This window comes from Diabrotica virgifera, chromosome 9 (assembly GCF_917563875.1).
Source record: "Diabrotica virgifera virgifera chromosome 9, PGI_DIABVI_V3a".
In the NCBI taxonomy this organism is placed as follows: domain Eukaryota; kingdom Metazoa; phylum Arthropoda; class Insecta; order Coleoptera; family Chrysomelidae; genus Diabrotica; species Diabrotica virgifera.
Window position 1 is genome coordinate 177,378,700 of NC_065451.1, and position 14,194 is coordinate 177,392,893.

The 14,194-nt window shown below is 34.6% G+C and overlaps 1 protein-coding gene across 1 annotated transcript in view; it reads right to left on the bottom strand.

Moving 5' to 3' along the window:
- Positions 1 to 2,994: 2,994 nt before the first annotated feature.
- The window catches only part of LOC114337294 (ankyrin-3-like), a 112,798-nt gene continuing 101,598 nt past the window's right edge, over positions 2,995 to 14,194 (bottom strand). The window contains exon 12 of the mRNA XM_050660764.1: positions 2,995 to 3,272. Within this exon, the coding sequence (XP_050516721.1) occupies positions 2,995 to 3,272 (278 nt within the window). The remainder of the gene's footprint in view (positions 3,273 to 14,194) is intronic.

Sequence of the window (14,194 nt, forward strand, 5' to 3'; positions counted from 1 at the left end):
TATTCCAGCCATCCTAATGATTATGGCCGGCAAATGAACTCGGATTGCCCGATCAAACTTAGCGTGGTAACCACTACAACTACATAAACCATTTCGGCGATAATGGTTACATGGATTATACTTTTGGAGCTCGATAACTTCTGAACGGCTTAAACGATTTTGATCATTAAACATGAGTTTGAAACGCATTGACAAGAAGTATCTGATGCATCCAAGGTCAAGTATGATAACTGAATATATTACAGGAATTATTGAGCTTGAAAAACCGTTTTTCCCATAATAATTAGATTTGATCATACTTATGAAGTCTATAACTTAAAAATTCGAATTTTTCCAGATATGAGGTATACACCGTTAGACGCGTCTAGAGTCTTCCTACAAACGCTCAGTTATTGGCGCAATTCGTAGGTTGAAATTCTGAGTAATTGTCGAAAAACCAAAATTTTTAAAGTTTAACTTTTTAGTTTTTTGGCTATACTGAGCCGTGTGCAGGTATAATCTTGACCGCTTAGGCACCATTTGAAAGCTTAACTCAACGCTATTGTTTTGGTGTATCTGCGGTTTTCCTGTCTCTCCTTGAACCTAAGATATATACGCCCAAAAAATATGCCATTTTGTATCTACCAAGCCCTATAGCTGGCTGATGGGATGTCAAAAGTCACAAACTACACCGGTTCTGAATCGGCCCTGACCCCCTCTTGAAACACAGAAAAAAAATTCAGATCGGTATAACTTTTCCACATAGGTACATACTGTTGTGGAATTGTTTTTTTAAGGAAATTCAAAAAAATTTAATTTATATCATCGACCATGAAATGATAGTTTTTCATCACCCTGTATATGGCCAAATTTGTTTAGAATTTAATTTTACTGGTAAACAAGTGTCGGAAAATTTAAAACGATTAGTGATAATTATTCAACGAAATTGACGGGACATTAACAAAACATTTCGGTGATTAGAAAGTGGAGAGGGCGTTGACGGGACAATAACGTTTTTAAGATCCTTCCGGGAAGGTATTTTATGTGGTATACAAACGGTATTATTTTAGTTGTAAGAGTAGAAAGTAGAAAATAACTAATTATGATTTTCCTTGAATTTGACAAATTGGAAAAGCTATGTGGAAGAATATGGGGTTGCTTAAGAAATAAATGGTTTGAGAGAGGTTGTTGTTGAGTGGAGGAAAAATATGGGGAGAAGGGATAATGAATGTGAGAGTATGGATTTGAGAGAAAAATACGGACACTGTGTAATTGACATCGGAAGAAGGCAGTCGAGTTTTAAAAGTGTATAATCAGTGTAGAGTGGTGTGATCAGCCTTTGCGAGCAGAGTCAAGTTGAAACCAAATCGTCGACCGGTTGAAGAGTTAATTTACCTGGTCCGAAGGAGATTCCTTTGTTTTGTCTAGAACGAGTAGCTGATTATTATCCGTTTGTGCACTAGATATTCGAGCAAGTCCTGTGTGTTTTTCTTGGAAGCAGTTTTGACGAGGGGAATTTTTTGCAACAACCAGAAAGTACGTATTGAGAGAATCAAGGACAGCGCAATCCAGAAAACGAGGGAGTGAAAAATAAAAGGTTAGTCAAATCATTTTCTGAATGGAGAAAAGTTATTTATATCAAGATCATATTTGTTTAATTGTTTATTGAACAATATTTTTGTAACACAGTTAGTCATTTCAAATTTGAGAAATCAATTCAAAAGAAGAAAAGTAAAATTCATTCAATTTAGTATGAGTAAATAAGAAATTAATTAAATAAATAATTTTGTCAAAACAAGGAAATATCAGAGTTAGAGTTTAATTTATTGAGTTAGAGATTGTTGCAACAAAGTTAAATTTTAATATTTTTGAATCATTTGTACACGGCATTTAATAAAAACAATAGATTACATTTATATGAATTTGAGTGTTTCTACTTCTACAGGGAAGTGTCAACTTCCCTGTTTCTACCCTGGAAGAAGTAAGCAACTAGAAATACTAGAATCCACAGATTACAGGTATTGTATCAAATACAAAATTAGCCCTGATAATAAAATTGATTGGAAAATTTAATTGGAATTTAGTTATGTCTTTACATAGGCAATAAATAAAATAATTGGATAATCAATCAAATTAAGAATTTGCTAATTAATCTAAATAAATAGAAAAGGTAGAACATAACAATACATACAAACATATCCACAAACATTTTCCCATTTTTAAATAAAAATTGAGTCATATTTCCGAGCTCGGTAACGTTTGAATGATATAACCGATTTTTAAAATTAGACATATGTTGGAAAGGTAATGATTAGTACTATCAGAAGCCTCAAAGGCTTGACTTAAATTTTTTAAATTTTTGGGAGTTTTGGGGACGAGAACAAAAAACAGACCCTAAATGGGAAGGGCCGTAAAATCCAGACCGTTGGACCAAAATGAAGAGTTGACATATGGATGGGCGAGTCTTTTCCTAAACTTTAAGATGGGATTTGGCAAAATTTTAAATTCAGTCATATTTAGAAAATCTAAAATTTCGTGTATATATAGTGTCGCATGTAGGGGTATTGTGCGCCACTGGCGAGAACTGCCGTTCTCTGGTAATTATTAAAATGAAGTCTACAATTTCATATTCTAAATCTCATATTGTTTTTATGCTTTTCTTCTTCTTTCTTCTTCTTCTTTTTCATTGCCATATTATGAGGTCCCCTGAGAAGACGACCTGAAAACCATGAATATAAGACAATGGAGGAGAATGGCCCAAGAGAGATCTGAATGGAAGGACATAGACAGACAGGCAAAGACCCATCCAGGGTTATGATGCCAGAAGAAGAAGAAGAAGATTATGAGGTCCCCTCACGTTGGAAATTACATTGGCGAGTTGTTCACGGTCTTCAGCTAATCAGAATAGTTATTCAGCACTGCGTATTCCTGTCCAGTCGAGAATATTCTTAAGCATGACATCTGCTATACCGGTCTCCTCTAAGAAGATGCAGTTAGTATAAAATTTTTCTTGTTTTAATAGTTTTCAGGTAGGTACTCAGGACCAATATTCGCTCTATTTAACACAGCCTCGTTGGCCTGCATCGCTGTCCAGGATATCCGGAGCAGTCTTCTATGCAACCACGTCTCAAACGCCTGTAGGCGATTGATCGTATCAGTCTTCAGAGTCCAGGTCTCGGTGTCACGTAACAACACTGACCAAATATAGCATTTGGTCATTTTTTGACGCAATTTTAGTGTTAAGCTATGCGGGAAAATTTTTTGAAAACGATTTCCGCATTGGAAATCTAAACCTAAAATAAAGACGTAAAATGTAATTCTCGTTACAATCAGTCGTAGTTTCTTGTTGAGGTGCCTATCTGTGACGAATATTGGCGATCATCTTGGTAGTTAATCATTTTCTTGTCTGAAGTAGGCAAGATATGGAACATGTTCTTCTTCTCCTGGACCACGTTCTCCAAATATTTTTTCTTACAGAATGCCTTGCAGAGAGCATCTGGATTAATTTTGCATAATATGTTCAAAGTACTGCAACTTTCGAGATTTATTGGTAGTCAGTTCCTCTCAGTTATTATTTATTCTTCTAAACACCTCCTCATTTTTGTGCCAATCCACGGGATCTCCGATATAGCCACATCTCAAATGCTTCCAATCTTCTGCATTTTCTTCGTTGAAGTTCAACGATTCAACAGCATAAAAAAGAACTGAGAAGACTTACCATAGTACCATTCTTACTTTTGTATCCAGAAAAGTTGTGGCTCTTGAAAAGGGACCTCATCCGGTTGAAGGTGGATCTGGCATTTCCTAAGCGCCATCTTTTCTCCTAGTTGTTGGTACATTCTTCATTTATTATGGAATGCGATTTGTTTGGCGTAGAATTGACCTTCTCTTATCTTTTTCTTGCTATTTATCATGAGCTTTGTCTTCTTTACATTTATATTGAGTCCATATTCTCGACTGTAATATGTGATTTTGTTCATAAGGTCTTGTAGGTCTTCTAGGTTGTACGATAATACTATAGTGATAGTGTCATATGGATATCGTGTGTTGTTTAACCCGGTACCCTTTTAATAGAATGACTTCTTCAATTTCGTGCAAAGCTTCCCTAAATATTCATTCTGAGTAGAGATGAAAAATATGTAGAAGGAATTTAATCAATATATTTATATTATGTTAAAACTATTAATAGAGCAGATGGGATAAGATAAAAAAATAATGCCCGATTTCACCAACGATACCTAAACAGTTGCCTTATTAAGTAATTCTTATCGTTAGGAACTTCTTAAGTCAATACTTAGGAACAATCGCATTTCACAACTAAAAGAACTGCTTATCTAGGAAATGCTTTCTTAGGTATTACCTAGGGTACGTTTGAACTATTTTTGATAAATAAAAAGAAGAATAAGATGACATTTTCATACTTTTTCGATTATTTGTCATTATTGTTTGTTTGCCAATTTGTTTTTATTCAGTTTTGTACTGTTATAGTTATTTTATTTAGTAGTTAGTTATTTGTGCATTAAGTTTGTATATAATAAATACAGTCTTGTATGTTGTTTGTATATGTACAGTGAAATGGATTCAGTGAAAGATTCAGTGGCTGAAATGAAAAAGCAACTAAAAGAAAAGGACGAAGAAATTAAAAATCTCAGAAACCAAATCCATCAATTGAATGAAAAAATCAATGGACTACAAAATACAATAATAAACTCTCAAGAAAAAGTAATCGAAACTATAGATAAAAGATTCGACGAACTTAAAAACGAAAACCAGACAACCGATATACAAATAAATGAAAAAAAATCGATGACAGCAATCCCAAAGAAAAAAATTGAAGATACTAATAATAACATCGCAAATACAAAAAATTTACCCATAACACCCACAACAAAAACAAATGAAGATTTCCCTTCCCTGCCAAAAAAGGTCGGAAAAGACAACAGCGTGCCATCAACATCTAAGGTACAAGAACTATTTCCTTCCCTACCGAATAAGGGCAGGGAAGAGACAATGGAAACAAGCGAAATTGATAATATCCTTATCACCGAACAAAACAATCAAGAAAGCACTATAAACAGGTCCAAACCAAAACCACCCGTCATAAAACTACAAACAGTAAACGAAACAGGAACAATATTGAAAATTGCTGAAACTCAAAAGATATACACAGACAATAAAATCTCCAAAAACGGAAGAGAAACACTCATTCAAACAAAATGCCCTGAAGATTATAGAAAATTTACCCATATCTTGGAAGATTATAACAAAGAAATCAAAATTCAGTGGATCGCCTTCCCATTAGACGAAGATATCAAGCCTAAAATGGTTATTAGAGGACTTCCCTCAAATACAAAACCTATAGATATACAAACGGAACTATTAAATAAACATGAAATAAATACAATTAACGTAACAAACATGAAGTCTAGGAAGGCAGACAAAAAATCTCTGCCAATGTTTATAATTACAGTGGAAAAAGAAGACGTACCCAAAGCCAAGAAAATTACCAACCTTATGTACATGAGAGTAGTAATAGAAGATCTAAGAAAGAGCAACGGACCAACTCAATGTTTTAATTGCCAGGGCTTCCACCACGCCCAAAATGCATGCTTCAAAGACGCTAGGTGCGTAAAGTGCGGAGAAAATCACAAGAGTAAATTCTGCCAAATTCCAGCAGAACAAAAAGCAAAATGTGCTAATTGCCAAGGGCAACACCCGGCAAGTTATAGAGGATGCCCAAAGATACCTGCCTGGGGAAGACCCAGACAAATAACAATAGACAACAGAACACAACAACCTAAAAGAAACAATGGGCAATCGTACGCCCAAATCACCAAACCAACACAAAACCCAACAACAGATTCGACCATATTAATTTCAAAAGAACAACAAAAAGGACTGGCCACGATGATAGAAGAGCTAGTCATAAAAACGGTAAGTGAAGCGATTAAAAATGTAAAAATAGCACTGAACTAAGGCACGAAACTAGGGGATACCTGAAGATAGGCTCCTGGAATTCAGGCGGCATAAGAACTAATACAAACGTGCTGGACGAATTAATAAATAGATATGAAATGGATGTCGTAGCATTGCAAGAAACTAAACTAACTCATACCATCAATATCAAGTTTCCAGGATACGACATCTACAGGAACGACCACAGAGCAAATTCAGGAGGAACTGCTATCCTAGTGAGAAAAGGAATAAATCATACATTACAACATACGCCACCACTAAACACTATGGAAGCAACAACAATAAAAGTCCAGATGAGACAAGGTGAAATAAGGATCACTTCAGCATATGTCAGGCCAACAGATCCTCTAAACGACGACGACCTGAATACGTTCCTGAACGCCGAAGAACCGTCCATAATAATAGGAGACCTAAACGCCCGATCCCCTAACTGGAACGATAGAGCTACAAACAGAAACGGTAGAATACTGAATAATTATCTAGTGAACAACGAAGACACCATGGTGATTGGGCCCATCGAACCAACATACTTTCCTGGAAATGCTCTACCAACCCATTTAGATATAGTAGTGGCCAAAAGCCTAGGACTACAAACAGACATCCGAACCTTAAACGAAGGATCAGCAGACCACAACCCCATACTCATAGAAATAGGTACATGGGAAGAAGATAACAGAACAACAAAGAAAAGAAAGAAAACCAAGTGGTCTAACTTCAAACGCCTAGTGAGCATAGGAATTGGAAACATTCCTACAATTGACAATCCACAAGAAATAGAGGAAAAAGTCCTAGAGCTCGAAAACATCATAAAAGAAGCACTAAGAAATAGCACTACTGAAGAAGAATATGAAATTCATATGGGAAGATTTAGAGACATAAATCAGGAAATAAAAGAAATAATAAGGGAAAAGAACAGAGCCAAAAAGAGAGCCAGAAGAACAAGAAACCAGGAAGATAAAAATAGGGCAAATCGACTGAATCGACAAGTCAAACAGGCACTAATAGACCATAGAAGCCAAAAGTGGGAAAACTACATAAAAGAAATGGAGGAAAGGAGCCAAAATATGCAAGAAATATGGAGGCTCCAAAGAACTTTAAGAAACGATAGAAAACCCATTCCCCCACTACATGGAGAAAATGGGATCGTCTACACAGAAGAAGATAAAGCCGAGGTGATGAGAAGGACACTTGAAAGAGAGTGTACACTGAATTATCACCAAGACGAAGATATAGACTTTATCGAAGAAGTCGAAGAAACAGAACTAGAAACGCCCGAAGAACAAGAAGAAATAATAAATCCCACATCACCAAGAGAAATAAGTGAACTGATTCGAAAAAGTTCACCAAAGAAAGCACCTGGTCCAGACGAAATCACTAACAGAGCTCTGAAGTATCTTCCCTCGAAAGCAGTTGTGTATTTGACAAATATAACAAACGCAATACTAAGATACAGGCTCTTCCCAAATCGATGGAAGGAAGCCCATGTAATTATGATACCCAAGCCAGGAAAGAACCACATATTTCCTCAAAATTACAGGCCGATTAGCTTACTTCCAGCAGTCAGTAAGATAGTGGAACGGGTCATCCAAACCAGGCTCCAATCAGAGACAGACAGGCTAGGCATAATCCCAGAATCACAGTTTGGATTCAGAGCTCAACATTCCAGCGAACTTCAAATATTAAGACTTACCGAATATATAGTAGCTGGATTCAATGACCAACAATATACGGGAGCAGCCTTTCTGGATGTAAGCAAAGCCTTTGATAGAGTGTGGCATGAAGGACTGACATACAAAATGAGAGATTATGGATACAGCGGGGCCATGACGAAACTCATCTCCTCGTACCTAAGCGACCGGAAGTTCAGGGTCCGGATAGGACCAGTTCTATCAGAACACGGAATGCCGGAAGCTGGAGTACCACAGGGGGCAGTTTTATCACCCCTTCTGTATACCATATATACAGCAGATGTTCCAAGAACACCCGGAACATTCATCAGCCTTTATGCAGACGACACTGCAATTGCTGCAAAACACATGAACCTAGATATAGCTGTAAGAAATCTACAGACGGCATTGGATACAATAGAAGAATGGAGTATCCAATGGAAAATAGCAATAAATCCAGATAAGACCCAAGCGGTTATCTTCAAAAAGAGAAGAGATAACCCAGAAGAACAGCTAACATTGCAAGACAGACCCATCGAATGGCAAAACGAAGTTAAATATTTAGGAGTCACAATGGACCAAGGTCTTACATTCACATCACATGTCAACGCAACAGTCCAGAAAACAGCAGCGGCCAGATCAGCAATAAGAGGACTCACAGGAAGAAGAAGCAAATTAGCTATGAAAACAAAATTAAGACTGATAAATAGCATTATACTGCCAATAATTACATACGCATCTCTTGCATGGGGTCACATAAGTCAAAGTAACAAAAAGAAGATACAAGCGGCACACAACAACTGCCTCAGAGAAGCTGCAAACGTGCCCAGATACGTCGCCGAACGGTTCTTATTTAGAGACCTAAAACAAATAAGAGTACTGGATATTATGGAGGAAAAAGCCAGAACAAAATTTGCTGAGCTAGAAGACCACCCAAACCGGATCTTGCAAGAGATATTAAGGTATGATGTGTACCATAGATGGAAACATAGGAGACCCAAACAACAAATATTAGTAAATATATAATAAAGGCTAGATAATCGTAGCTCTATCAAAAGAAGACAACTTGCTCACCTTTGGCATCTCATTATATTTATTAATGTTGATTTTTATAATTTTCAGACATCCCTCAAAAAAATATACAAAAAACTTCAAATCGGCTTCAGCCACTAAAAAAATCAATAAAATATTAACAATAGGCGAAAGCCACAAAAAAAAATATTAGTAACAAAACCCAAAAAAGGGCATGAGGGGCCCACATCCTCGAGCGCCGAGTCGCCGAACTGGATAGAGCCCAGAGCGGGGACTCGGCGCCCGAGCAAGCAAAACAGATCGAAGATAAGTCACTAGAGATAGCGGGAATAGAGCGCCTCACGCTGGCCTGCATTGATCGGGGTAGGATTTCATATGGGAGTCCGTGTACCCAAGACTCCCATATGATAAGCACTTTGCTGATTGAGAGCCTCTATAGCGCATCAGAGTGCTATCGGGGGGTAAGTGGATGGTCTGGAGCATTGAAGCGGGGTGGAGTGATTCCTGCTTACGGGAGTTAATCCTCCTCGCCCCAATGAATTGTATCACCCGAATGTCATTCTCTAGGGGTGAGCAAGTCTCTCAGGCTGGGTTAAATCACTATGCTTGCTTGCTTGCTTGAAATGGAGGAAAAGAAAAGAGTTGTAAATTTCACATAGGACGAAAAATTGAAGTTAGTTGAATTGTCATTATTGAAATTATTTTAAAATATATAATATGTTGAAAATTGCTTTTTATTATTAATTTTTAATGACACACTTTTAGTTATATCATGAATGGGTTTTTGAAACACAACACTAGTTTGTTAGGTAGTAGGTAGACTACATAATTTTGTCAACAGACCTGTAAAAAACTCCAAAGGATTTTCTATATTTTCCAACACATATTATATTATTAATATAAAAGAAAATACAAAATTACAACTAATAATATACCTAATATTACAGAATAACAGAAAAATTAAAGTAAGAGCAAATTATTGACAAACGTCACAAGTACATTAGTCAAAATTGTAAAAACATAACCCGACTGTCAACGATAAGTAATACCTAAAGTTTAGGGATATCGAAATCCGTATCCTAACGTAAGGTAATGCTTAAGTGGTTTAGGCAATTCTTATCGTATGGTGAAATCCGTTTTAGAGTTAGGAAGTACCTAAACCCACTTAGGTAATTCTTAAATATTTAGGTATCGTTGGTGAAATCGGGTATAAGTGGCTAAAACAGTTTTTATACTTAACAAAGCTCTTGTAATCTTTTAGCGAAAATAATTTAAGTATGTTATAATTATAGGGAACTTGAACATTATTTTTTAGTACATAATAATGTTCAGTTTTGTTTAAAAATGAGATTTCCAAAATTTCACGCTTCAAAAACTCGTAATACTTCAAACGACCCGTGAAGTCACATAGTTTTATTATATAGTTATGATTGTAGTTATATTTAAGTATATTCTTCTTCTCCTTCTTTAGTTTATTGGCCTCCACCTACTTGGGTATTTGGCCAGCTCATCGTCGCGGAGTGAGGGAAAACTATTTATATTCTAATGACATTTATCGTATGTCATTGTAATAATATATATATATACCAGTTTGTTGAGATTGGAGATTCATACAGTTTTTGAAGGAAAGGAAAGAAGGTTTACTATGGAAAATAAAACCATTTTGTAAAAGTACAAGTTTTCTATGAATAGTTCAAACGATCAAAAACACTTGTGACGTCACATAACGGTACTTTCTACTGACGTTTATAATGCCTAATTTAAAATAATGTACCATTTTGTTTACTTTGTTGGTAAGTACAGAATGTAAACATATAACCGGATGACGTCACGAGGCCTTTTGGGCTAGCTGGTGTAATAGTCCAGGGCCCATCTGTTTTGAGATGGACGTTGAGAGGTGACTCAATTTTTTTTTGCAGAAATTGCTTGAAAATAACTCAAATAATAATATTTGAGTTATCCTCCCTCTCAAAAAGGTCCGGAACATTGTTTAAATAATCAAAATGTCAAAAAATTAAGGAAAAATTCGATTTTTTTCTTCGTTTTTTTGATTATAACTTTAAAAGTATTCATTTCCGAGAAAATATGTACTTACATAAAAGTTGCGTAATTAAATTTTCTATGATATAGAATTAGCAATAATTGCGAAAAAACATACAAAGACAAGTATTCGCATTTTACGTTTTTCAACCATTTATGCTACACTTACGACCTTCATATTTCACCCAGAAAAACTTTATGATACTGTAAAACAAACTGTACATTTCATTAAGATCATTAAAATTCATTTTTTCAAAATGTTACAGGACTGAAAATAAAGCAGATAGCAAGTTGAAATTATTTTTGCGTATAGAAGTGTACTGTACCCAGTGCCGGTTTTTGCACTGGGCGCTTGGGGCGGGCGCCCAGGGGCCCGGGCCCCGGAGGGGCCCGTAAGGCCCGTTCCTTTTACTAATAAAAAAGTAAAGTCCTCTAAATAATCTACGTATTTTCCAAAACAGAAAAAAAAGACGACGAAATACCTGCGATTTCAAAATGGTCTGATTTTAAGACTGATGACTTTATACAAACTGTGAACTTTTAAACAAAAAAGTGATTCCTTAGAACATTGTAAAAAAATGTTTGAAGATGGAGAAAAAGCTTATTATACAAGATTAAATAAAAGCAACTTTTATAGAGGAAAACCCAATGGAGGCAAAGAAAAGAGAGATTGGCTAATATACGACGCAAGTGTTAAAGCTGTTTATTGTTACCTGCCCTTGCAAATTATTTTCATTTGAAAAAATAGTTTAACTGAATTTGGATGGACCCACTGGAAACATTTCAATATTTTGCTCACATCTCACGAAGAAAGTAAATTTCATCTGAACTCTATGGTTACATTAATGACAAGATTATCATTAATATTAATTGGAGTTATAGAAGCTGGCTTGAAAGAGCAAGTAAAATGCGAAGCTGACTATTGGATAAACGTCCTAAGAAGAGTTGTTGTCACTACTAAATGACTTGCTTCTCAAGGACTAGCTTTCCGTTGATGCAATGAGGATTTAATGAGTCATCATAAAGAAAATTACTTAAGTTGCCAACTAGGCTAAATTTGACTACTTCTTAGCTGAGCATTTACAACGAAATGCGAATAAATAAAAAGGTTCAGTTAGCTATCTGTCTCACCAAATTTGCAATGAATTCTTGAAAGTAATGAAATCAAAGCTTGTAGAAACTTTTGACGCTGTAAATGCTTTAGTTACAGTAGTCCATCAAACCCATTTTTTCCAGATAAGCAATAACAGAGACGAAAAATTAACAATTAAAAATGAAGCCAAGACACTGCTGAATAAAATCTTTGAGACAGTTCTATTGACACTGATTTGGACAAAAACTTTGGAATGAGTTAATGCAAAAGCAATACGTGAACGTGAAGAAACTGTGGACTTAAACGTGTCAATTGGAGTAGAAATAATGACATCTATTTTGGGATTTGTTGGAGACGTAAGAAATATGTCAAGCGAAATTGAACTAGAAGCCAAAAATATTTTTTTGCGAAGACGAGGATATATGCTACAAAGATGTTACATCAGCTGTTATATGATTTTCTACGCTAGATAAAGAAGCAATCAAGACGTCAATTAATACTTTATATGTGAAATATAAAAAATATGTTGATGAAACCAAAGAGAACTTGTATAACGAAATTACCCATTCTATAAAATTATGTCAAAAGTTGAACAAACATTTATAAAATTTGGTATCATCCCATCCAGGATGTAAAGATTGTAAAGGCAACATTTCCCAATATTTTACCTTTACTGCAAGTATATTTCACGATACCAACTTCTAATGTATCAGTTGAGCTGTCTTTTTCGGCTTTAAAAAGAATAAAAATATATTTAACGCCAAATTTGGGTCAAGAAAATCTAGACGCATATCACTATGTATTGATTGTATTATAGAAAATGAAGACCTGGAGCAACTGAATTGTGATAGTATTATCTGACAGATTGCTAATGCCTAGTCAAGCAAAAAAGTGATCTAATTGTTGTCATTGATGTATTTTTTAGAATATATTTTTTGTTTGTCATGTGTTGTTTTGTGTAACTTTCTGTTTTTTTTATACATTTTTAAATGTAATTTTTGGAATATTTTTTACGTTTGGTATTCTTCTTGTTTGCTAAAAATTATTTATGGATTTTGCGAGTATAAATACATGAATGTGTTTTCTTGTAAAAAAATCTGACAACGAATAGCAATTAAGGGGCCCCTAAATATTCAGCGCCCAGGGCCCGAAGTTAGGTACCTTTCATTTGCAATATACAAAATTAAAATCGATTAACTACCACGGCGTCAGTAATTTTTTTAAATAAACATTAATTATTGGTGTTACGCCCAGGACAGCGGTGTTCGATTCACACAAGTTGATTTCCACCAAAATTTCATCCAATATTTATCTAATATATTATTTTCTTACTCTATATTTTGTTGTATTTTAATATTTTAATTCCACAAAAATCAAACAAATTTTATTATTGTTTGTGAAATATTGTTTAAAAAATTACATATGTTTAAAAATAATAAAGTTTTATTCTTTAAGTTAAAATATATGAACAAAGAAAGTTTTTGCTAAAAAAAGTGTTATTTCAAAGGATAGAGTATGTGTTTTTATTTTGCAATAAACAAATTTATTTATTTATATCGAAATGTAATAAAAATTAAAATGTATCAATCATTATCAAAGGTCATTGGAATGCCCAATCGGAGCAAACTAGCCGCTGTCCTGCGCGCAGCACCAATAGTTAATGTTTATTTAAAAAATTCCTAACGCTGTGGTAGTTAATCTATTTTAATTTTGCAAATTGCAAATGAAAGGTACAGTACGCTTCTATATGTAAATAAAAATTCAACTTGCTATCTGCTTTATTTTCAGTCCTGTAACATTTTGAAAAAATGAATTTTTTTTGCGAAAGCTGGATTGCGTAATTTATTTTACAAAATCTGTTGAACCGATCTTGATTAAATTTACAGCATGGTTTTACTGTATCATAAAGTTTTTCTGGGTGAAATATGAAGGTCCTAAATGTAGCACAAATGGTTGAAAAACGTAAAATGCGAATACTTGTTTTTGTATGGTTTTTTCGCAATTATTGCTATTTTGCAACAAGCGTGACTATTTTTTAAATTCATAGCTAATTCTATATTGTAGGAAATTTAATTACGCAACTTTTATGGCAATACAACTTTTCTCGAAAATGAATATTTTTAAAGTTATAATCAATAAACGAAGAAAAAAATCAAATTTTTCCCTTATTTTTTGACATTTTGATAATTTAAACAATGTTCCGGACCTTTTTGAGAGAGAGGATAACTCAAATATTATTATTTGAGTTATTTTCAAGCAATTTCTGCAAAAAAATTTCAGTCACCTCTCAACGTCCAAATGTACTAATATTTTTACAGATGCGTCCTGGTCTATAATTTAAATTTTTAATCGTCTTTAGGGGCCAAACGAAAGAGAAACAAAGCTTTTTTATATTTGATACATGTTT